General features: G+C 47.2%; 1 protein-coding gene across 8 annotated transcripts in view; it reads left to right on the top strand.

Moving 5' to 3' along the window:
* The window catches only part of ryr2a (ryanodine receptor 2a (cardiac)), a 149,559-nt gene that overhangs the window by 102,928 nt on the left and 21,826 nt on the right, over window positions 1–24,805 (top strand). For 3 of the 8 annotated variants that reach the window (XM_072703266.1, XM_072703261.1, XM_072703265.1), the window contains exons 46-78: window positions 1,543–1,651; window positions 1,938–2,058; window positions 2,461–2,630; window positions 3,589–3,809; window positions 4,490–4,580; window positions 4,898–5,038; window positions 5,541–5,704; window positions 5,888–5,966; window positions 6,521–6,610; window positions 6,978–7,115; window positions 7,307–7,384; window positions 8,899–8,974; window positions 10,563–10,686; window positions 10,774–10,889; window positions 11,100–11,161; window positions 12,028–12,149; window positions 13,037–13,086; window positions 13,958–14,018; window positions 14,321–14,559; window positions 14,713–14,794; window positions 15,260–15,390; window positions 16,385–16,705; window positions 17,299–17,539; window positions 18,221–18,308; window positions 18,873–18,965; window positions 19,093–19,263; window positions 19,833–19,892; window positions 20,982–21,116; window positions 21,340–21,452; window positions 21,532–21,628; window positions 22,294–22,400; window positions 22,657–22,708; window positions 22,934–22,984. In XM_072703266.1, coding sequence (XP_072559367.1) covers window positions 1,543–1,651; window positions 1,938–2,058; window positions 2,461–2,630; window positions 3,589–3,809; window positions 4,490–4,580; window positions 4,898–5,038; window positions 5,541–5,704; window positions 5,888–5,966; window positions 6,521–6,610; window positions 6,978–7,115; window positions 7,307–7,384; window positions 8,899–8,974; window positions 10,563–10,686; window positions 10,774–10,889; window positions 11,100–11,161; window positions 12,028–12,149; window positions 13,037–13,086; window positions 13,958–14,018; window positions 14,321–14,559; window positions 14,713–14,794; window positions 15,260–15,390; window positions 16,385–16,705; window positions 17,299–17,539; window positions 18,221–18,308; window positions 18,873–18,965; window positions 19,093–19,263; window positions 19,833–19,892; window positions 20,982–21,116; window positions 21,340–21,452; window positions 21,532–21,628; window positions 22,294–22,400; window positions 22,657–22,708; window positions 22,934–22,984 — 3,994 coding nt within the window. Of the gene's footprint in view, window positions 1–1,539; window positions 1,652–1,937; window positions 2,059–2,460; window positions 2,631–3,588; window positions 3,810–4,489; window positions 4,581–4,897; window positions 5,039–5,540; window positions 5,705–5,887; window positions 5,967–6,520; window positions 6,611–6,977; window positions 7,116–7,306; window positions 7,385–8,898; window positions 8,975–9,460; window positions 9,488–10,562; window positions 10,687–10,773; window positions 10,890–11,099; window positions 11,162–12,027; window positions 12,150–13,036; window positions 13,087–13,957; window positions 14,019–14,320; window positions 14,560–14,712; window positions 14,795–15,259; window positions 15,391–16,384; window positions 16,706–17,298; window positions 17,540–18,220; window positions 18,309–18,872; window positions 18,966–19,092; window positions 19,264–19,832; window positions 19,893–20,981; window positions 21,117–21,339; window positions 21,453–21,531; window positions 21,629–22,293; window positions 22,401–22,656; window positions 22,709–22,933; window positions 22,985–24,805 lie in introns of all 8 variants that reach the window. The other 5 variants (XM_072703267.1, XM_072703260.1, XM_072703264.1 and 2 more) reach the window with 2 other exon arrangements.

The following is a 24,805-nucleotide window of genomic DNA, read 5'->3' as shown; positions in this document are numbered from 1 at the left end:
ACGAGTCTGGGTTTGGCAGATGCCAGGAGAACGGTACCTGCCTGACTGCATTGTGCCAACTGTAAAGTTTGGTGGAGGAGGGATAATGGTATGGGGTTGTTTTTCAGGGGATGGGCTGGGCCCCTTAGTTCCAGTGAAGGGAACTCTTAGTGCTTCAGCATACCAAGACATTTTGAACAATTCTGTGCATCCAACTTTGTGGGAACAGTTTGGGGAAGGTCCTTTTCTATTCCAGCATGACGGTGCCCCAGTGCACATAACAAGGTCCATAAAGACATGGTTGGGTGAGTTTCGTGTGGAAGAACTTGACTGGCCCACATAGAGCAATGACCTCAACCCCATCAAACACCTTTGGTATGAACTAAAACAGAGATTGTGAGCCAAGCCTTCACATCCAACATCAGTGCCTGACCTCACAAATACTCTTCTGGATCAATGGGTAAAAATTCTCACAGACACACTCCAGAATCTTGTGGAAAGCCTTCCCAGATAAGCAGCAGCTGTTATAGCTACAAATGAGTGACCAACTCCATATTGATGCCTATGGATTTAGAATGGGATGTCATAAAAGTTCCTGTAGGTGTAATGGCCAAGTGTCCTGGGACTTTTGTCCATATAGTGTAGGTCAGCAGAGAAACCCATCCATCCATTTTCTGAAATCACTGAACAATGGGCACAGGCAGGAATCAACCCTGGGCAGTCGCCAACACACCACTGGGCGCACACACACTCACAGGGCCAAATTAGGTGCACCAATAAACCTATCCTACACACTTTTGGACCATGGGAGAAATCCAGAGCCCCCAGCGAAAACCCACAGAAACACAGAGAGAGCGTGCAAACTCCACACAGAATGGACCGAGGACCAAACCCAGAACCTTCTTTTTGTGAGGCAGCTGTGCTGAGCACCACGCCACCCCAGCAGAGAGACATTTCAGTTATTTTCGGCTTGGTAATAATGCGGTTATAGATAGGTTCAAGTGAAGAGTCGGGGTATCCCTGGCATCTAATCAGTGTCCGCCAGATCAGAGGTGCTGCACTTCATGAACCTTAAGGTACCGAAGGTGCGAGACGCCTATTTGACAACTTTTGGACTGGAGGGGGCCAGGTTTGGACTCACCGTCCGTGTCGCGTCCCAAAGTAGTTCCTCATTATTCTGCGCTGCTCCCGATCTGTCGGACCGTGTTGCACGCCAGGTGTTGTGTAAGTGTCCCCGCTTCCGCCTGCGAAGTCACACGAAATGGGCCACCGTCCCAATGCGTCAACTCAACCGTACATCTGTGTGAATATATACGGTATATACGTATAGTCGTTTCCTGATGAGAAACTTTGAAAGGCTGTCTTGCCAGCCCTGAGTTACCTGGATTTTGGGATCATCATTTATTGTGTTTTGTCAGCTATGATTCTGAGGAGGCCTCTTCCCCGTGGCATGGATGTGCTTCTTTGTCCACACATGGAGGCTTCCTGTTCAGTTAGCAGTGTAGGTGAGGGCCTATTTTTTTTCCCTTCATTATTATTTTTCCCCCCATTTTTACTCAGCAGTGACATGCTGGAAGACGAGGAGGACGACACCATCCACATGGGCAACGCCATCATGACCTTCTACGCGGCACTCATTGACCTCCTGGGGCGCTGTGCCCCCGAGATGCACGTGAGTCACCGGCCAGACCCCCCTCCAGCGCCCTCCATAAAAGTGTCACCCGGCGAACACGTGTAGCCGTCCCCCCCTGTGTGAGGAAACTGCAGTCGTTGTCCCGAGGTCATTCAGTCAGGACGAGAGCTGGGTTCAGCGGTCTGTGCAGCTGTTTGACCTGGATGTTTTGACCCTGGCGCAAGACAAAGGCGTCATGGTTGGGTCATCTCGAGGCCCCGGCTGCAGCTTGAGCTCGCTAACGAAAGCATGACAGGTATTAGCCTGACTGTCCCGTGCTTTCCAGCTCATCCACGCCGGCAAGGGCGAGGCCATCCGGATCCGGGCCATCCTGCGCTCCTTAATTCCCATTGAGGACCTCGAGGGCGTGATCAGCATTCCATTCCCCATGCCCACTCTTGCCAAAGGTCAGCCTCCGATCGCAATCACTCCACCGATAACCCCCCAAAATCGAGAGTATTGACCGAAGGCCTCCCTTATCATCTTCTGTTGACAAACACTCAGAAATATGCTATGCTATCTGTCATCCCCTGAAGGAGACATTTTAAAGGAGCTCTTTAGCCGACTTGAACTAATGAGCCAAGATAATAGCCAAAACATGCTTTTGTTGTTGCTTAGACTCGTTTTACAGCAGGGTCTGTTTTTGTTTGCATGAGAGGGTATTTTATTTTAGGGTAAACAAATCCATGAAAAGGCATTATGATGGAGACGTGATATTTGTATTTTAGCCATTTAGTGGGTTTGTCTATTGATTTCAGTTCAGCCTCTTTCTGTCTCGCGTGTGTCTGTTTTTGCGGACATATGCACAGACGGAACGGTGGTGGAGCCAGACATGTCGGCCGGATTCTGCCCGGACCACAAAGCTGCCATGGTCCTGTTCCTGGACCGCGTGTACGGGATCGAGGACCAGAACTTCCTGCTCCACCTGCTGGAAGTGGGGTTCCTGCCGGACCTGCGGGCGGCGGCCTCTCTGGACACGGTGAGTCCCTCCGCCACGCCGCCGCCCTGCGTCCGTAAGAGCCAGCCTGGCTCCAGCCCACTCGACTCCCAGCCACGCGGCGGCTGACTTCATTACCAGAAATACAGGTTGATATTCCTCCTCAAAGCCCAGCTTATCTTATTTAACAGCCGGGTCACTACTTAGAAAGAGCGTTAATTCCCAGCCCTCCCTCCCCGATGTTGTATTATCAGCAGAAAGGTCACGGATCTGTGCTTCTTTAATCGTATTTTAGCGGTTCACATCTCCACGTGTTGTTTAGATTATTATTATGTTTACTTCATTGTCCGGGCAGAAGCTTTTTGCTGAGGCTACAGTTTCACAGCATCCATTTGTACGGCTGGAAATGAAACACAATGTTTTCGCAAAGAAAGATTGTCGTGGTCCAGCTTAACTGGCTACTTACTGCGCGTTCACCAATAAACTCTTGAATCTTCCTCGAAGGCACAGCAGCTCCACTGGGATTCAAACCTGTCACCTTCCCGTCATACGCGTGTGTGATCGTAAGGTCACTGGTTCAGATCCGGTCGGTAGTGCAATTTCACTGTTTGGACCCGGAGTAAAACCCTTATTCTCCGCTGCTCCAAGGACTGTCTGACCCCTGCTTTTTTGGGGAAAAAAAAATAAAAAATTTAAAAATGGTAATACTGTAAGGCAGGGGTCTCCATCACCGGTCCTGGAGAGCTAATGTCCAGTAGGTTTTCTATCCTACCTGGTCTCTGATGAGTCACACCAGTTCTCAGGTAACAGATGTGGCTCATCAGAAGCCAGGTAGGATAGAAAACCTACTGGACAGTAGCTCTCCAGGACTGGAGTTGGAGACCCCTGCTCTAAGGCCATCGTGAGACGATTAATAATTCTAGTGGGAAATGGAACTCAAGGTCTTTAAGAAGCTGCCCCCGAGTCCTGTGCTCAGCAGCCCCCACCCCCACCCCCACAGGCGGCCCTCAGTGCGACCGACATGGCCCTGGCGCTCAACCGCTACCTGTGCACCGCCGTGCTGCCCCTGCTGACCAAGTGCGCACCTCTGTTCGCCGGCACGGAACCGTACGCCTCGCTCATCGACTCGCTGCTGCACACCGTGTATCGTCTGTCCAAGGGCTGCTGTCTCACCAAGGCGCAGCGCGACGCCATCGAAGAGTGCCTGCTGTCCATGTGCGGGTGAGAGCGCCCCCTACTGCACGACGCCTGCAAATGGCTTCTGCTCTACTTATACATTTGACGCTTTAGTGTGTGTGCATGGGATCACGCATTTCAGTTCATATGTAAGTCACGTAAACAGAAGGATGTGAACTGAGTGAGTAATACGGCGAACTGTCATCTTTAATGCATTTTACTAATAGGTGATTAAGGATTTGTAGTGCATTAAGTTACATTTATATTCATGTATTATGCACTTGTGTGAATAAGTAATATGTGTTACATTTACGAGCAGTATTGTTTTTTTGATCAAACGAATAAATTCCGTTCTGGTTGCACTTAGTTTCGTTTTTGAATTGCCATTCACTTCACGTCAGTCATATCTGAATTTTCAGGCATAAGTTGAACTTCTTATATGAAGATTTTTGGCCACATGATAGGATTTGGATCTGTGGTGTTCAATATGCTATATTATATCAGAATGGACCACCATGAATTTACCCTGGTGATGCATCACGTCATGTTGACTGTGTGGTTCCTGGATTCCCCTGGGATCGGGAAGTCGTCGTTGTAGAAGGAGGGAGAGAAACTGAAAAGATTCTCCTCGTCCTTCGTTGCTGCAGTGATCTCCCCAGCCTCTGTAGTTCAGAGCTCCACCAGTATGTGTTTCCATCGGTACGTGTTCATCTCCGTTCCCACAGAAAGCTGAGGCCCTCCATGATGCAGCACCTCCTCCGACGGCTCGTGTTCGACGTCCCCCTTCTGAACGAGCACGCCAAGATGCCCCTGAAGGTGAGTGACAAGCTTTCATCCTCCGCTGGAGTCGATCAGGGTGTCTCGCCGCTTTATTCGCGTATTCAGCTCCGAGCCGCCTGGCTCTGTGACATCATCCATGTGGGGCCGGGACCCCGCCCACCTGCTGTGTTTGTAGAGAAAGTGAGACTTCTCTTTGACCTAAGTGTCATGACCGGCAGGTGCACATGAGTCATCCACACCTAAAATGGGCCTATGTCAGCACTAATGGGCACGCTGCTCTGATCGGAGTGGGGCGGGAAGGGGAGGGCCGTTTCCACTCCCAGAATCCCACTGAGTGGCCGTTTCTATTCCAGCTACTGACCAACCACTACGAGCGCTGCTGGAAATACTACTGTCTTTCCGGAGGGTGGGGGAGTTTCGGAGCCGCCTCGGATGAGGAGTTGCACCTGTCTCGGAAGCTCTTCTGGGGAATATTCGATGCTTTGTCCCAAAAGGTAGAGACAACACTGGCCCCTTTGGAAAAAGTACAATACAAGAACAATTCAAAGCAGGTTTCACTCGCTTATTCATTAAGCATCTCTAAGCTAAAAATGTGCCATTTCTGATTCTGTACCATTGCCGCCTCTTTAAAGAAAATTTATGTCCTTGTGCCCTCTAGTGGTTGAAGAGTAAAATTACTGCCGATTTAACCTAAGGAGAACACACCTAAAATGCAGAACCATAACTTTTCATTGTGACCTTGGTATGAAATTTACAGTGAATCTGTTAATGGCAAAAGCTGCATTTAAATAAACTATATGTTTCCTGTTAATAAACATCCTTTATGATAAACTGCGAATTCAATAAGATGTTTCTTCATGCAACATGATTTCACTGAATATGTATGACGCAACAGCCCGAGTAAATGACTTAGATGACATGATTATCTAAAGCTAATATTGATTGGATGGAATGCCTGTCACTCATTTACTGGTCCCGCCCTCTCCTGCCACACAGAGGTATGACCTGGAGCTCTTTAAACTGGCCCTACCCTGCTTGAGTGCTGTAGCGGGGGCTCTGCCCCCAGACTACATGGAGTCCAACTACGTGGCCATGATGGAAAAACAGTCATCCATGGATTCCGAGGGCAACTTCACCCCCCAGCCTGCAGACACGTCCAAGTAAGGAATTGTCTTAACGTGTGACAGTCACTCTTAGCCAATGGGAATTTAAGACCTTTTGAAAAACAGGGCCTGAGCTAAATCAGTCCATTAGGCTTTGTGGAGGAACTGTAAAGCAATACCTCACTGTTCACCCCCCCCCCCCCCTGTTCACCCCCCACCCCCTCCAACCTTGCATTGTAGTGTCACCGTCCCGGAGAAGCTGGACTGCTTCATCAACAAATATGCTGAACACTCCCATGAAAAGTGGTCCACGGACAAGGTGATGAGTCTAGCCTTGTATTTCTGTGTAATGGGGGGGTATCATGGTATGTATTTAATTATAACTTTCAAACGGGCTTCCTGTTAAAAAAAAAAAACAAAAAAACTTTAATACCTTGACTCAAAAAGTGTTTTTTTTTCTCACATAGATACATTTGTATAGGTTGTGAAATAAATACATATTCTGTTTTGCGTACTGCTGGAGTACACGGCTTAGAACTTATGTTCTGTGTTGTCTGTGAATGTATGTACCGATGCAACCAGAACAAATTCCTAGTGTGTGCAGCTGTACCTGGCCAGTAAAGGGAATTCTGGTCTGATCTGATCTTTTTAGCCTGAGTGCTAATTGCTAATTTTACCGGAGAGGATTACAGTACTGATACTCAGCTACCTCCCTATGCGTAATATTTAAATTCTAATGGTTAATAATAAGGTTGCCTTGTGCTGTACATGGACTGATCAGTCATTTTGTCACGTGTCGTGTGTTGCTGATCACACATGATTGCGGGCGGAGCTGGTTTCGAACCCTGTGTCGTTGCGTGTCCTGTGTTGCAGTTTGCCAACGGCTGGGTTCACGGGGAGCAGCTGTGTGACGCCTCCAAGGTGCATCCTCTACTCAAGCCCTACAAAGCATTGTCAGAGAAGGTAATGCGATTTGACGGCAGCACTTCCTGTTAATGCCTCCACTTCCTGTTAATGCCCAGGGTCATGTAACCTACCTGCTGATGGCTGACATGCTTGAAGGACCCTCTGCTATGCTTTTATTCCGTACATACTGGGCACATGCAAAACCGGGATGTTTTAATTTGTTCATGTAAAATTTCTTAACTGATTCAGTATATTTATGCTATTTATTCTCTGATCCAGAGAGATTCACTAGGCAACTACAGAAGCATATGCTATGTTCACTGTGTAAAACATGAATATATAAGAGGAATTGGGCCCTTTAATCAGTTTGCTTGGCCCGAATGTCATCTCACACCTCTGTGGCCTTGTCTGCATGTCACCTCAGGATAAGGAGGTATACCGGTGGCCCATCAAGGAGTCCCTGAAGACTATGCTCGCCTGGGGGTGGACCATCGAGCGCATGAGGGAGGGCGAGACAGTGGGCCTGCACAACCGGGCCCGCCGCGTCTCTCAGTCCAGCCAGGTGGCGCTGCCGTTCGCCTCAGTGTGCATGCGTGTGCAGCGAGCACCAATAGTTACTGGTATAAGGTCTTCTGGTAGCATCATCGACTGAATAGCCTTTTGGTTAACAGCTAGCATCGTGTACGTGTTCGTCTTGGTAGCTTCTGTCGTTGTGTGAAAGTAACTGGTTCTGATGTGGTCTCTCCCGTTCAGCTGTCTATTGAAGGCACACATGGTTTCACCCCACGGCCCATTGACATGAGTAATGTGACCCTGTCCAGGGACCTGCATGTGAGTATCAGTCAGATGCCCCCCTCCCCTCCCAATCCCTCATGTATGGATGGATAGCAGTGCTGCTGATCAGATTTACAAGCATGATGCAGTTTGTGGATTCATAGTCTACTAGGAGGAATCCTTCAGTTGGACCTTTTGAGACATCTGCTGAAACTGCTTCCTGAGGGCCCCCCACCTGCGGGAGGGGCTGTGGGGTTCGGGTGCAGCGTAGATGGTGGGGGGCAGTCGAAGGCAGGGGTCTCGGCAGACCGATTGTCGGCTACCAAATCTGGCGTTCGGTACATGGAATGTAACCTCTCTGGTAGGGAAGGAGCCTGAGCTGGTGCGGGAGGGAGAGAGATACCGACTAGATATAGTCGGGCTGACCATGATGAACAGCTTGGGCTCTGGAGCCAAACTCCTGGAGAAGGGCTGGACTCTATTCCACTCTGGAGTTGCCCCTGATGAGAGGTGCTGGGCAGGGATGAGTCTACTTATAGCCTTACCTTAGTGAATAAGACGATCACCTCCCTTCTACTTTGAGTCGGAGGACAGTCTCTGACACTTGTCTGTGCATACTTGGCGAACACCAACTCAGAGTGTCTGGCCTTCTTGGAAACTTTCGAGGGGATGCTGGACGGTGCCCCCTCTGGGGACTGCTTTGGTCTGCTGGGGGACTTTGAAGCTGGGTTAAGGCTTTAACGTGGGTATAGACAGTGAAACCTGGAAGGGAGTGATTGGGAGGAATGACCTGGCTCCAGATCACACTAGGTTGCAGTTTGATGATCGATTTTGTAATTATATCTTTGGATTTGCGTCCACATGTTTTGGATCCAGGAGGAACACTGCAGATTCCATCCTAGTCACAGAACACTGGACCAGCTCTTCCCCCTCACAAGGATACTGGAGGGTTCATGGGAGTTTGCCCAACTGGTGCAACATTAATGCAGATGCTGTAAATATGAGCCAGATGGAAAAGCTATCAATTTACTGATCGATCTACGTTCCTACCCTCGCCTATGGTCACAAGCTCTGGGTAGTGACCGAAAGAACGAGATAGCAGATATAAGCAACAGAAATGAGTTTCCTCTGCAGGGTGACTGGGCTCACTGTTGAGATGAGGAGCTCGGACATTCAGGAGGGGCTCAAAGTAGAGCCTCTGCTCCTCCAGCATCTAAAGGAACCAGTTGAGGTGTTTCGGGCATCTGTCTAGGATGCCTCCTGGACGCCTCCCTGGGGAGATGTTTCAGGCATGTCCAACTGGGAGGAGGCCCCGGGGCAGACCCAGGACACTGCAGAGAATACATCTCTTGGCTGGCCTGGGAACGCCTTGGTATCCCCCGGTGGAGCTGGAGCAGGTGGCTGGGGAGAGGGAGGTCTGGGCATCCCTGCTTAGACTGCTGCCCCTGCGACCCGAACCTGGATAAGTGGCACATGATGGATGAATGGATGGATGCTTAAACTGAACTGCTTGAGCAAAATATCCAACTGTAGTCGTTGGCATAAATGTACAACCCAGTCTTGTTTTTCAGTCCATGGCAGAGCTGCTTGCAGAGAACTATCATAATATTTGGGCTAAGAAGAAGAAGATGGAGCTGGAATCCAAAGGTAGTAGTCATCGTTACCTTGCTCATAGAAGGCAGGTTTCCATGTGAACATGGTCTTGTTGCTCCCACTATGGTTGCCCCTTCCCTGGGGTGGGGGTCCCACTACCCCCACTACCCCTTTTCCGACAATGTCCAAGACTTTGGTGTCTGCAAAGTGCCCAATCACAGCTGTGTTATGGCTCCACTACCTTGTTAGCATGTCATTCCCATGCAGATGTACCTGTTACTTGCAGTAACGCTTTACGTTGTTGCCCTTCTGTCGCAAGCGAATAAGAAAATAGACACTCTTCCAAGTATTCCCACACGTAAACCATGTGGTCTATTCAGCTGTCAGTAGATGTCTTCTACACTCCGAGCCTATGTGTGTGTATGGGGGGGTAACGCCATGCCTTCTGAGCCATTCAGGGAACTGCCCTTGTCTTGACGCCCATTGATTCCTGTCAATTTGTCTTCTCTGTCTCCTGTGTTCAATGTGCACATCTCATAGACAAGAATTTATTGTGTACAGATGAAGGTAAAGCCCGTTCGCTTTCTCACGGTGTGTTTCTTGCCGACACGCTTGTAGACGGAGTCGACCTTAGCTGGGGGCTCTGACCGCTTCAGTTCACCCACGCGGCTGTGTGATTGTGTTTATAAAAACCTCAAGGAGCCACAGCTCACTATCTTCAATTTGAATCAATCAGTTTCTTTACCATCATTCATTCTGTAGATGAATGGGTCTGCATAGATCTGGGGGCAATGTGTGGCTCAGTGAGTCAAGACACTGTGGCCGTGATCAGAAGGTCATTGGTTCGGATCCCATGGTTAGCAGAGTGATTTTACCGCCTTGAGCAAGGCTGTTAGCCCCCAACTGGTCCAGGAACTGTCTGACCCAGTTTCCTCTTTGTGTAAAAGCACCTACAAAATAAATTTCATTCAAATATAATGTAACAGTGAAGGGTGGTGCATTCGTGTTAAGCTGAGAAACTTTTATAAACACAAAGCTCTCACTGATTTTTGAATTTGTGTTCTCATGCCCTTTTGCTGATCAGTCTGGTGTTATCCTTGGTTTTCGAAGTGATTCAGTACGCCGTCCATCCTGTCGTGTGCATCACATCTGAACTGTACATCCTGCACACTCAGATGTCAGTTTCTGTGTGCTCGAGGAGCAGTTCAACGCGCGTCCACAACTGCCCTCAATCTCCTGAATGCGTGATGGCTGGGGGCCCGTCTCACTGATTGGACGTTTTTTTTAAGAGCCATCTTGGCCGAATGATTGAGAGGCACTCCACCTGTTCCCTTGGGGGGGAGGGCACTTCAGTCTAACTGCCGCCTTTGCCATTTTCACACTTTGAGTGCTTGACTCTGGGACGGTTGTCGTGTCAACTGCTCCGTTGAAGACAAAAACAGCACAATCATCGTGGATGGTGCCTCTCATGGAACGGAAGCTGTCCATTGCTCCCTAGACATAACTGATAAAATCACTGGGTGATCTTGAGGGGGGAAAAAATATCAACTGCCGAATTTGGTGTATTAGCCAGAGAAGATCCTGAAAAATTCGAAAAAGGGCAAACTTTGCTTTATGTAATCTAATTTGGTTTGTACACTAGGGGGAGGAAGTCACCCATTACTGGTTCCTTATGACACGCTTACCGCCAAAGAAAAGGCGAAAGACAGGGAGAAGGCGCAGGATATCCTCAAGTTCTTTCAAATCAACGGCTACACCGTCTCAAGGTAAAGCCTTTTGGGAAAAGCGAGGATGCTTATTGGTCAGCTCCGGTTTGCGGTCGGGCCAATCGTGTCGTCCCGCTTCCTTGGCAGGGCTATGAAGGAGCAGGAGCTGGACACGCCCTCCATCGAGAAGCGCTTTGCCTACACCTTCCTGCAGCAGCTTATCAAGTATGTGGAGGAGGCCCAAGAACAGATGATGGAGTTCGGTGAGGGTCGGCGCTGAATGACAGCAGTGAACAAAATGCAGTGTCCTTTGATCTGTTTATGGATCTGGCATTTTAACCGAACTTCCGTCCTTGACTGGGAGCTGAATGATGGTCATTTTTGGTTTGTTATGTAGGACCCCATCGCCAGCTGTGTGACTGCCTGTGTGTGTATGTATGTTCTTAACCCTTAAACGTCCCTCCTCTCTGCAGATGTGGGCACTCGCCCTAAAGGGGAGAAGATTTCTCACGAGCAGCAGATGTTTTTTGGGAAGGTCTGGCTCTTGATCCTATTTGCTCTTCAGAAATTGCACCATAAATTGTTTTCCTTTCTAAAAAAAAAAATGCACACGAGACTTCATTGTAGACATCATTTTCTTATAGTAGTTTAAATATCCATCTTTTTTTTTTAAAGGAAATATAGTCTGGATTTTTCTTTCAGCTTGCAAGAATAGAAAAACTGTTTGCGCTGTAAACAATGTGAGGCACTGCAGAACTATTCAATACCCACTTTTGACTCCACAAACAGTTTGAGTAGATAAGTTGTACTGTATATTGTCTTTCTGATGCCTTTCTGCACACCACTGTTATACTGAGTTGTTACTTTGGCGTTCGTGGCTTTTCTTGTTGAAGGGGTCCCACCATTTTCCACTGACCTCCATCACTGACACGGTGTGTTTGGCTATACTGGATGGTTTCGGATTATTGCACCATTCTCTGCAAACTCTAGACACTATTATGTATGAAAATCCTAGGATGGTGGCTGATTTTGAGATGCTACAACTGGCTTCAGTAATTATACCACACTTAAAATCACTTTGAAATCACGCAAGTCTTAATGCAATCAGTAACAGTAGCTGAACCTCTCGATCCTGTCTGCATGCCCTATATATTCAGTGTCATCCACGGTTTGCTGTTCGGAGGAGAATTTTATGTAAATCAGCAGGTGGCCCTAATATAATGGCCACAGAGAGTTTATCAGGTATTAAATATATCTATGCATGGAAAAAAATGCATTAATCTTGTTTTAATCTGATGCAGTTTTGCAAAGATTTAAATGCAATACTTGCATGTTTTAATGAAATAATGTAAATTTCATTGGGTTGACAATTGGGTGAAACCTCATGTTCTGTTGCCACAGGTGGTGCTACCCCTGGTTGACCAGTACTTCAAAAATCACCGTCTGTACTTCCTGTCCACTGCCATCCGACCCCTCAGCAGCGGGGGACACGCTTCTAACAAGGAGAAGGAGATGGTCACCAGGTGAGCAGATGCCAGCCTTCAGGAACTTCCGTTTGCGTCAGAATTCATTCCTGTGAGGAGGAGCCTGACGATTGTCCTGGTTCTGTTCACTGGTAGGAGAAACTGGGAAATCAGTTAAGATGTGTCCTTAAAATCAGCTACGCTATCTTCAGTCAGGACTATGTGTAAAGAAGTGCTTTCTCAAATTTATTTTAAATAAGATCATAAGAAATTTACAAACGAGAGGCCATTCAGCCCATCAAGCTCGTTTGAGGAGAACTTAACTAATAGCTCAGAGTTGTTAAAATCTTATCTAGCTCTGATTTAAAGGAAGCCAGGGTTTTAGCTTGTGCTACAATAACAGACTATTCCATGTTCTAACTACACGCTGTGGAAAGAAGTGCTTCCTCGAATTCATTTTAAATAAGAGCATAAGAAATAGTATTTTTAAAAGTGAACTACGTTAAAGTGGATTTTGCTTTAAACTAATAACAGTAAAATGTTCAGAAATGATAAAAACATCAAAGAAATGAAAATGTATCATTAAGAAATAGGGTAAGTTCGTATTTGTCCAGTGTCCAGATTTAGCTGGGCTGTGATATTTTTATATTAATTTTGAGAAATGGTGTGTTTACACGTGGCTGTGCATCAAGCGGAGTGCCTATGAGAGGTCATCCCAGAGTGCCCTTACCTGTGAGTGTCGTACCACTAACCCAGTTTGACATCCAGAACGTGTGTCACCCTGTCCGGTCATGTGCAGGCCGAGCTCGGCTCAATCTTCCGGTCCTGTTAACATGCCGTAACCATCCTGCTGTCATCGTGTTCCACTCGGTTCACTCATCCTCAGCTTTGTTTCTTCCCTCCTTTGTCTCTGTTTTCTCCTCTTTCCCTCTCCCTCTCTCCTTCAGCCTGTTCTGCAAACTCGGAGTTCTTGTCAGACATAGGATATCGCTGTTCGGTAAGGATGGCGTGTGCGTGTGCGTGTGCGCGTGCGCGTGCCGGCTTCTCAGCTTCGCCCGTGCCAATCCCCGCTCTCTCGCTTCTGCCCGAGGCCTTGCCTGCATGCTCAGCCTGCATGTCGGCACAGGGTGAGCGGAAGCAACCCGCGGTCCTCTGGGCATGTGCGGGAAGAGTGTCCCTAGTGAAGATGCACACCGGCACGGACTGAAGCGGGTGTTTCTGCAGGAAACTGCTTTGTAGAGTGATGTCAGGCTTCAATGTTGGTCCTACTTGTGCTTCCCACTTTTTTTTTGTACATTTGCTCCACATTTTTCAATTTTTTTATTATATTTTAGGATGCCCTTACTGGTTAAATGAGTATAAAAAGTAGCATTCAAGTCAGACATTTGACAGTCCTCTAGGTGAACGGAATATTAAAAAATTATTGGTTAAACTTTTTAACGTCTACCTTGTTATGATTTATTGGTAGCCATATTCACAATTCTTGAATTAATTCATATTCTAGGGAAAATAACTATTTAAGAATTAAGTCTTTCATTGATCTCATTTGTAAATATTGTGTAAATATTCTTACCTACCCGTTAATCACCCTTAAACTGGCTTACAAAAGTGTGGCTCGTCCAACCAGATCCTTTCCCTGGGTTTTTATTTATTTATTTTTGTTCTTTAAGATGAAACTAGCATGTCCATTAGCATTATCATCTATTACCCAACTTTCTGCATCTGTGCATGAGTGTGGTTCTCCATGTATTACATATGTAAAGGGGTTTAAATTGCACATGCCAGGATACAAATACATTGGCAAAGAAGAGGTGCGTCCTGTAGCCTGCTTTGCAGCCGTATAACCCTCCACCTTCCTGTTGTTTCAGGAAACGATGCTACCTCTATTGTGAATTGTCTTCACATTCTAGGCCAAACTCTGGACGCACGGTAGGTGATGCTGCAGCCTTAGTTGCGAATCTTGACTGGAATTGGGGGAATCCTGGCATCTAGCTTAAAGATCATCTTTATGTACTTTGTTTTGACATGTGCTGGACAATTATTGGTACCATCAACTGGAGTTGTTTATTTGAGCCCACAGGATTGCTAATGAGCACCGCATAATACCATGCTGAAAAAATAGAGTTGGGAAATTTAGCCTGGAACAGGGAAGAACTTGGGTTATCAGTATCGGGATTTTGAATCCAGTAGAGCAGAACACACTTACTGGCTTGTTGGGTTGGGCTGCCCAGGACGGTGATGAAAACGGGCTTGGATATGGTGAAGGCAGCTCTTCGGGCCTTCTTCGACGACGCAGCCGAGGACCTAGAGAAGACCATGGAGAACCTGAAGCAGGGCCAGTTCACTCACACGCGCAGCCAGCCCAAGGGAGTCACCCAGATCATCAACTACACCACCGTCGCCCTGCTACCCGTCCTGTCATCCCTCTTCGAGCACATAGGACAGAACCTGTTCGGCGAAGATCTGATACGTAGGTGCACCAGTCACACCCTACTACAAAGTACCGGCTTTGGGTTCCCGAATTGGGTTTACTGTCAGTTTGGGTTTATCTCTGGAATACCGTGAAATTATAGAATTGGTGGCTCTCATGTGTAATGGGATGTTTCTTCTTTGTTCCCTGCAGTGGATGATGTTCAGGTGTCTTGCTACAGGATCCTAAATAGCCTGTATTCACTTGGCACTAGCAAAAGCATCTATGTGGAAAGGTACTTGTTATGTGTTTCAGCCACAGTAGGATCTGTCTACATTAAGTCATTGGCTTTACAGCTTCTTGACCTATTATGGTGAACTTTGGCAGCATGATGAAAGTTTCTGTCCTTGTAAGATTCCTCGTTTGCATGCTTCATGTGGCTCTCGAACAATGTTTGAAGTGTCATTTTGAACATACCAAAGAAGCCTAAGCTTTAACAACCATTATCTTTGTCTCCTTCGTCATCAAAATGGCTTCTTTCGTCTTAGGGAACTTGAGGAAGCTCTAGTAATGGACTCCAATGACTTGATGCCAAATCATTGTATGTGATTAAGTGGTTGATAATTAATGTTGCTGTTTTCAGTCTGATTCTTAAAATTAGATTTTTTTATGGAATGGAAACCATTTGCCAATGAACTCTTTTAATTGGTTCAACCCTGGCTGCATTGACCGATTGGGCTTGGTGGCCCTTTGGTTTCAGGCAAAGACCAGCGCTGGGTGAGTGTCTGGCAGCCTTCTCTGGGGCTTTCCCCGTGTCCTTCCTGGAGCCCTACCTGAATAAGTACAATACCTACTCCATCTACAACACAAAGGGCTCTCGTGACAGGACAGGTAAGGCACGCAGGCGCAGCCCTGACCAAGAGTAAATGTACAGCTCTGGAAAAAATTGAGACCACAGCAATGCTTTTAGTATCACTTATTTCTCAGTTTATGGGAATGCGTCTGTGTAAAATATACATTTTTGTAAACTCCATCCTGGCTCTTCCCTGCTGATGAAGGGCTTCTTCCTTGCTGTAGGGGTCTTTAAGGGCTTCTAGGAGTCCTAGCAGTGCTAACTGTCCTAGCAGGGCACTTCACACCACTTAATGTCTCCCATTCTTTTTGAAGGTCACTTGAGGGCATCCTCTGATTTATGAGGCACTGCCGGATAAGTTGACGGTCATCTCTGGCATTAGAAAGTTGCTTCTGCCCTCTACCTGTTTTTTGGTCATCGCCAGTGTCTCCTGCTTCACCTTGTTCCTGTGTACTGCTGTCTTAGAAACTTTGAGCCTGGAAGCAGCCTGCCTCGCAGTGTAGCCGCCCGGAAGCAGCCTGCCTCGCAGTGTAGCCGCCTGGAAGCAGCCTGCCTCGCAGTGTAGCCGCCCGGAAGCAGCCTGCCTCGCAGTGTAGCCGCCTGGAAGCAGCCTGCCTCGCAGTGTAGCCGCCCGGAAGCAGCCTGCCTCGCAGTGTAGCCGCCTGGAAGCAGCCTGCCTCCCAGTGTAGCCTTCTGCCAGCAGAACCAGGATTAAACCAGGATTTAAGAATGCAGATTCTGAGGTCTCAATTTTTTTCCAGAGGTGTATATACACAGAGAAACTCTGACATGCTCAATGCGCATTTATGGTTTTGTGGAGGATTTCCACTGTTTTCAGTTTCATGAAATTCACGATTGCGAAGCTTGTCCTCAAACAAATGGACAATAATTTTCCATGTTTGAAACGAAGAAAAATGTTTTGCATTTACAGCTATGTACATGTAAATTAGTGATCACTGGATGGAGGGCCCCATTGAAACCATACACATCCTGATCCATACCACCCCCCCCACCCCCCCCCCCCACCAATAGCTCTAGGCCTCCCAGCCCAGGTGGAGGAAGTGACTCCACTCATCCCCTCTCTGGAGAAGCTGTTGGAGGAGATCATGGAGCTGGCCGAGTCGGGCGTCCGCTACACGCAGATGCCCCACGTCATGGAGGTGGTGCTGCCCATGCTGTGCAGCTACATGTCGCACTGGTGGGAGTACGGCCCCGAGGGCAGCCCCGAGACGGCCGAGCACTGCTGCACCTCGCTCACCTCCGACCACATGAACACGCTGCTGGGCAACATCCTCAAGATCATCTACAACAACCTGGGCATCGACGAGGGGGCCTGGATGAAGCGGCTGGCAGGTACAGTACGCTGCCTGTCTCTACCCCCCCCAATGGGGAAGATGCCAGACATGAGGACGGGGAGAGACACTGTTTTCAGGTGGAGCCTAATTAATAGGTGCATCATGCAGAAAACTCCACCCTCAAGTCCGTCTTCATGTTGTGTCCTGGAGTGGTGATCTTATTGTTTAATTATGTACCCTATGGTGATTTTGTGCTTGTGGGAGGTTTATTTACATAAAAATGCTCTACGGGCAGAATAAAAAAAGCTGATTGGTTTAGAAAGATAACTAATCAGATTATAGAGGAGGTGGGTCAAGCAACTAAAGGAGGCGGGACCAAGACATCTGATTGGTTGGTCCCGCCTCCTCTAGGGGCTTGGACTCACCTTCTCTACAATCTGATTGGTTATCTCTCTGAACCTAACATTTTTTTCTGCCCTCAGGACATTTTTGTGTAAGTAAAACTCCCCCGATCAACTTTTGTAAGATTTTTACACATCACTCGCTAAACATTTTGGAACTTGACTGCCACTGATCTCCATTAGGGAAGCGTCTTGGCTGCGGAGGAGAAGTCCTCCGCATTCCTGATTTATCCCCTTCCTTCCCTCCCAGTGTTCTCCCAGCCCATCATCAGCAAGGCCAAGCCGCAGCTCCTCAAGACCCATTTCCTGCCCCTGATGGAGAAGCTGAAGAAGAAGGCGGCCACTGTGCTGCTGGACGAGGAGAGCATGAAGGCCGAGGGCCGCGGCGAGATGTCTGAGGCCGAGCTGCTCATCCTGGACGAGTTCACCATCCTGGTGCGCGACCTCTACGCCTTCTACCCGCTCCTCATCCGCTTCGTCGACTACAACAGGTACTCTTGCTGGTTGGTTCTCTGGTCAAACGTCAGCAAGCTGGATTATACAGTTTTTTCTCTTCCAGTTACCACATGTCCACCTTCCATATCTATCCCGAGGCATTTTATCTGCCTTTCGATCTACCTTCTCCTGGAAGGGCTGGTGCGAGGTGCTGCAGTCTATCAACGGCAGGAGGGTCCATAGGTCTTTGCTGAACCTCCTTCCTTAATAGCTTTGGATCCGAATTCACCTCATGCTCCGGGTGTAAATCAGGTTTCTATGCATCTGCTCATAAACCTGTCCTGGGCCCTGACTTACTTTCAGCACATACTGCTTAGAGTGCAGTTTTATGGTGTGTTTAGTGGTGCTCCATGCTGCCTAATATCAGCTCCAACCTCATCCTCCCAGTGTCCCAGTAATGGATAAGCCATTCAAAGATAGATTCATGGATGGGTGGATATATATTCACAGACATGGTGGTCTGTATATATTCATAGGAGAAATGGATTTTTGCAAATCATGGAGGGCTGTCAATCGCCCAATGAAATCAAACAGCATAACCAATGGGAAGTGGGTTAAACAAATCGGCGACTCAGAGTACATGGTAATTCTCCCCACTGTGGGTTTCAAAGCCTTATTTCGTTCTTGACCTCCGATATTATTAATTGCCGCTGCAAGTGACTTTGAATTTGTTTCAGAGCGAAATGGCTCAAAGAACCAAACCCAGAGGCGGAGGAACTGTTCCGGATGGTGGCCGAAGTCTTCATATTTTGGGCTAAATCTCATGTAAGACAAACATTGCTGATGCTCATAATTGCCATGCTGAAGTCAGTTTCAGTTAGTTCCTTTACAGGTTGCAGTACAGTTTAAGTTTGTTATAACTGGCACTGATTGTTCTTCATCGTTATCTCTGATGTTTGGGCAGCATGGCGGCTCAGTGGGTAACTAGAGGATTGGGAATTCAGATTCTCCCTCTGTTCTATGTGCGTGAAGTCTGCATGTTCTCCCTCTGCCATTCCCCGTACTCTGAGTGGGGTCCCTCGGAACTGCCCACAGTCTGTGTATGTATGTGCCCTGTGATGGACAGGCATCCCATCCAATGCTCAGTCCTACCTTATCCTGGGTGCTACCTGGGATAGGGGCTGGGGGTCCAACATGACCCCAGCCTGGATTAGCAAACAGATGATGGATGGATGATCAGTGAAATGCAGTACTAGTGATACAAAATATTGGTCTTTTAAGGTGTTTTATTCTAATATTTTTATATATAAGTAGTGAAGAGTAATGGGAACTGATGTTGCATAGGCCTGTAATGATGTAATGATCTGCACCTGTATCCTGTAACTGCAGAACTTCAAACGCGAGGAGCAGAACTTTGTGGTCCAGAATGAGATCAACAACATGTCCTTTTTAATCACCGATACCAAGTCGAAAATGTCTAAGGTCAGTTTTCACACAATTGGAAATTTACTTTAGCCGCATTTATCTTGGTTAATACCATCATTGATCATTCTGACGGCGAGGAACAGGTGAGATCGCACAGACGATGTGTACGTCTCGTATGAAACAGGGAGCCGTGTCCGACCAGGAGAGGAAGAAGATGAAGAAGAAGGGAGACCGATACTCCATGCAGACGTCGCTCATCGTGGCTGCCCTGAAGAGAATGCTTCCTGTGGGCCTGAACATCTGTGCCCCCGGCGATCAGGAGCTAATCGCCTTGGCCAAGAACCGCTTCACTCAGGTACAGGGACAGTCGAGGAACCGACCAATTAGTGCTTGCATATACCAACCCCCCCCCCCCCCCTGCAGTATAGGAGCTAGAATAAAGTCACAAAATGATTAGTAATTCTCAATACAGACGCTCCTCTACTTACGAACTTTCAACTTACGAACTTTCAGACATACGAACGAAGAGGACTGTAAGTCCAAATTGTGTTCATTGGGCTCCCGTTTCCTGTCCGTAACATAATTTTTTTTTTCTCCCGCCCGCCAATTCCTCCTAGCGTACTCCCAGCATCCTAGTTCTTTGTACCTGCGTATACCCTAAAATGTTGTTGAATAACGACTTACGAGCATTTCAAGTTATGAACGACCGTTCGGTACGTATCTCGTTTGTAAGTAGAGGAGCATCTGCAATTCAGTTTAAGTAAATAGTGACAGTATAGTGTTTGTGAACGGAGTAGGGCTACACACCATTTAGTTAGTATGTTTGACTTCATGTTGTTTCTAAAACAGCTGAACATGGTGTATATGGATCATCGCTACCAAAGGAGACAATGAATGTAATGGATTTATTCATGTTCCCCACAGAAAGACACCGAGGACGAGGTTCGGGAGATTATTCGCAATAACCTCCACCTGCAGGGCAAGGTGAGTGAGCGCGCTTTGGCCCGCATCGCACATTCTGTGACGTTATCGGTGCATCACACTTTCTGTGACGTTATTGGCACTGGCTTCCCCTCAGCATCCTAAATGTTCCACCCTAATCAGTTTGCTTTTGTGCACAGATTCTTGCCCCTTGTGCTGTTTATCGTGGATGCGCTAAAAGTCGGATGCGTGACCTTTTTATTTTGGTGATAACAAGATGACCTTAGCATACAAAGCAGATGGGAATCGATGACATAGGCGAATCGGTGTCCCTTCTTAAAAAGCAGCATGGCTGTGACATTTAACGAAGCAAGGACAGCTATCTTCGGCTGCTTCTGCATCCTCGCCCCTGCCGGTGGAGAACACATCTCCGTTTCGCTCCTTCCCTCCTTTTTCATGACCCTTCTCCATTCACCTGCACGCATATGTGCATGTCGTCTCAAACGAACTCTTCTGCCCAAGTTAGCTCTGGGTCACCTACTGATTTAGAAACTGAACCTTATGATGAAGTGGGTGTAGAACCAGTAGGGTAAGGTCTCGATCTCCGGGTTGGGGCACACTGGACAGCTGTTCTTAGGATTAGGATGAGGGGCCTGCAGGTTCTGGTGTGGTCTGGAACCAGGTGGTACTCACACTGTCTAAGGTTCAGAGAGGAACATGTGAGACCCTCACTCCTCTCTTCTTTTAGGCAATCCCAAACATATGTGCTTATAGCTTCAATACTCGTGGCCTGTATTGGACCGTTGTGTTATTGTTATATAGTAAATCTTTTTTTTACTATATAGTCAAAGGCATTGACCTTGAAGGCTGTTTGGCCAGATGATTGTTGTGATCTTCCCAGAAGAAAACAGCTTTGCATCTTGATCCACTGCTCCTAAGACACTCACACCTCGAGTAACTTCTCTGGCAATCACCCAAGTAACTGGCCATCACCCAAGAAATAATCAGCAGTCTGTGCAATCACAGATGCACATGAGAAGGAATTTAAGCTTAGTGGACCACAGGACTGGGGAGCTTATGTGGAAGACCAAGAATCTTTAGTTAACCACAGCATACCCATTAAGACAGGCTGCTGCTTGCCTCATATTCCAGCTGGAAGACCCGGCGATCCGGTGGCAGATGGCTTTGTATAAAGACCTACCCAACCGAAATGAGGACACCACAGACCCCGAGAAGACCGTGGAGAGGGTTCTGGACATCTCCCATGTGCTGTTTCATCTGGACCAGGTAGGTGCATACTGTAGGAGAGCACTAGGATCTCACACCATCAATAATTCTTAAAGCTTTGTTCTTCTGAAGAGCCAGTGATGTTTTATGCATTAGCTGATTTTTATCCAGAGATGTATTACGTCCCTTTAATACGGTATTAAATGCGCGCGCTTTAGCCTCAGGATGAGCAGAGTAGTTAAAGGAAGTGATGTAATACGAGACCGCTATTGGTCTTCCTTAGGTTGAGCATCCGCAGAGAAGCAAGAAGGCCGTGTGGCACAAGCTGCTGTCCAAGCAGAGGAAGAGGGCTGTGGTGGCCTGCTTCAGGATGGCGCCCCTCTACAACCTGCCCAGGTCTGATGGCTCCCAGGCCTGTGCACAGACGTGTGTGTGCCCCGCTGTAGTTATCACCCGCGATTTGTCTCCCCTGCAGGCACCGGGCTGTTAACCTGTTTCTGCAGGGCTATGCGAAGTCCTGGATAGAAGCAGAGGAGCATTACTTTGAGGATAAGTTAATAGAGGATTTGGCGGTGAGTGGCTCTGACCGCAGAAGTCCTGCTTCGTGTGTGTTTTTTTTATTCAATCCAGTTTATATAGCGCCTTCCACAAGAGTCGGCAACACAGCAGTTTCACAACAAGGTGCTTTCACATAAGTATGCAATAATGCATTACTGCACCATTTATACAGAAAAATACAAAAATAGAGGAGAGGAACCAAAAACTCCCCCCCCCCCAGGCTTGCTAACACTATAGAAGAAGAAAGAGTGGGGGCTCGCTTACTAAAAGATCAAAGATCAAGATCAAAGCCAAAGTCCTTCGATAAGTCGGTTCTCCGTGCCAACCTATGTGATTTGGCAAATTGAAGTCTGCACCCATGGTGTCACAATTCATAAGTCGAGTCCACGATGTCACCCCTCCATGGGACCCAACCAGGACTCAGCTCAGATGGTGTCCATCCCGGGCATGGGGGAAGGAAGGCAGAGACCATGGGTGGACCAATAACGGGCTGCACTGCTCTATGTTTTTGGGCTGCCCATGTTGAAGCCCATACTTTAATGGAGAGCTGCCATCACAGCGCTCAGGGAGAGAGTGGCGCTTTAGAGTTCACTTGCTTTGGCAGACGGAGTGGGCTGGGCGGTGGGTAAATTCCCCCAGGGATATGCTGGCAGGGGCTCAGAGGATGCCTGTGTTTTAGAAACCGGGAGACGAAGAGCCGGCAGAGGAGGACGAGGGCGTCAAACGAATCGATCCTCTGCACCAGCTTATCCAGCTATTCAGCCGCACTGCCTTGACGGAGAAGTGGTGAGTGAACAGCCTGACATATTTGGGAAATGATAAGCTACAGGAACCGCAGCTTTCAGACCGGTAGCTTTCATGCCTTCATTTGTCCTACCTAAATATTACATTTTACCTTTAAAATGGATATATTAAGTAGCCACCTAGCTGCCTAATAATCATTTTGCCTGTTTAGTATAAATTTGTGGATGGGAGGCTTATTTTAGACTTATTTTCTTGGCAAATTCCAATTTGGCCTGATGTTTGTTATCCTTTTTAACAGTCAGCTGGACGACGACTGCCTCTACATGGCCTATGCTGACATTATGGCAAAAGTAAGGTGTTTAAGTGCTTTCCGTCTTCATCGCAAAATTCTTTACATCAAAACATGTTGGACTGATAAACTGTTAAATGAAACAGAGGGCAGCTCACTTGACGTAATAAAGAATTTATTGTAAAAAGAGTTCAGATGACAAGGTGGCTTCTGTAAAATGGGACTAAAATGCTAATTTGTGCTGCAGTATTTGTGGCCCTGATCTCTAAACTCCCAACTTCCCCAGAGTTGCCATGACGAAGAGGATGAGGATGGTGAAGAGGTTAAAAGTTTCGAAGTAGGTGACTTCCTGCTATTTCTGACCTATTTTAATGGAAAGCTTTTAAAAAATGCGGCTCTGTCCCTGTTATTCATGTTCTGGCTTGCGGCAGCCTGTGATTGGCTGACAGACAGCATGTGTTAATTTTGCCCCGACCTTCACCTCTCCCTACTGGATTTCCACAACCTGTCTTTTATCTCCAAGTTGATGTTAATTGATGTTGCATTGTATGAAGCAGTTATACGTTGATAGTACCTGCAATCAGTGCTGCAATGGTGATCTTGTACACCCCAGTTAGAATTCATTCATTACACCCTCTCTATGGCGTAATAAGCTTGTGATCCCCTCTTAAGTAGTCCTACATTATGAATGAATGAATGAAAGTTGCATTTATATAGCACTTTTCAAGATACCCAAAACATTTTACAGAATCAAGGGGGCGTCACTTGAACCACCACCACTGTGTAGCCCCCACCTGGACTGTAAGAAACACAGAATGAGTGGTGACTTCCTCGAAACTGATGAGGCCGGACACTGGCAACAAGGGCCATGTGCTGCTGTTTCGGTCATAGCTGTTAGGGGAAACTCAACCATGCTCTTCTGTTAAGTGTCTGATGGAGAAGGTAAAAGTTTTCTCACCTCCTGTCACAGCTGCGAGTCAGTCGTGCCTCTATGTTTAAGGATAAAATAAGTAATACAAGCATCTCTCCGCCATTCAGCAATTAGCAAGGTCGAGGTGGCAACATCAGTGTGATTTGCTGAGATATTAGCATGGCTACATCTAGCAAAAAGGAAGTGCTTTCATCATTTCCTCTACCTCAGAGTCCTGTTTGCTGATTGGTTAAGAATATTAGCTCTGAAATGCAATATGAAATGATAAAATTTTGTTTCCACAGTGCGATATAATCACAGATATAAGCACCAGAATTTCCAGTTACGTGGTATGCTCTCTGGTAACAGCATTCTGTTAGTCTTTTTTGATTTTTTTCCACATTTTGTGGTATTCTTATAAAATCCTTTTTCGTCTGAACCATGTTATCTATCTTTTTTTTTATGCTTCGAGGGCAAAGTGACCCATTCTGACCTTCATGTTTTTGAAAGCTCATCCGTCATTCCTTTTCTTTCTCTACCCCCACCCCCGCCCCGTGGAAGGGAGAGAGCGAGGCAGAGAAGGTGGTCCCAGTTCCGCCTCTGTGTTGCTATCGTGCCTCGGCCAGCCGTCCTTGCTCCAGAAATGCTGTCCCAAAGAAATGAGCTCTGACCCGCCATGCCGTCTGATAGGCTCCCTTCTTTGTACAGGGTTCTGTGCTGAATTTCCCAAGGCCTACAGACTAACACACTTACACACCCAGCTGGGTTTTTTTTGTTGTGCTTCTGATTGGATCCTTTACTGTGTGTAATATTAGGTTTCCAAACTCAAGGGACGCGTGTAAAACCCAAGTGGGTGGGATTATCATGTTATCAACCAATGGCTATCAATCATCTTGCATTGTCAATCAATCTATTTTACCCAATGGGAACCAATAAATTGAGAAGTAGGTTTGCCCATTAAGTCCTTGATAACCCCCCACCGAGGCCTCCTCATAACTAGGTAAATGTTTTTGTTTTCGTTAGACCATGTTCTAAGTGATATACTGTGCCATAGTAACAGGTCTTGGCCCAATAACTGCTATAGACCAGAGGTGGAGATTTCAGGTCCAGAAAGTAAAAATCCAAACCAGGATTTTGTTTCAACCAACCAGTTGAATATAAAGAGTCACAGTCACAAAGTACTCAGCTGGTTGGTTGGAACAAAATCCTGGTTTGGATTTTTACTTTCTGGACCTGAAATGTCCGCCT

Source organism: Paramormyrops kingsleyae, chromosome 20 (assembly GCF_048594095.1).
Source record: "Paramormyrops kingsleyae isolate MSU_618 chromosome 20, PKINGS_0.4, whole genome shotgun sequence".
Taxonomy (NCBI): Eukaryota; Metazoa; Chordata; class Actinopteri; order Osteoglossiformes; family Mormyridae; genus Paramormyrops; species Paramormyrops kingsleyae.
The sequence above is the reverse complement of the archived record's forward strand: the minus strand, read 5'-3'. Positions and strand labels throughout refer to the sequence as shown.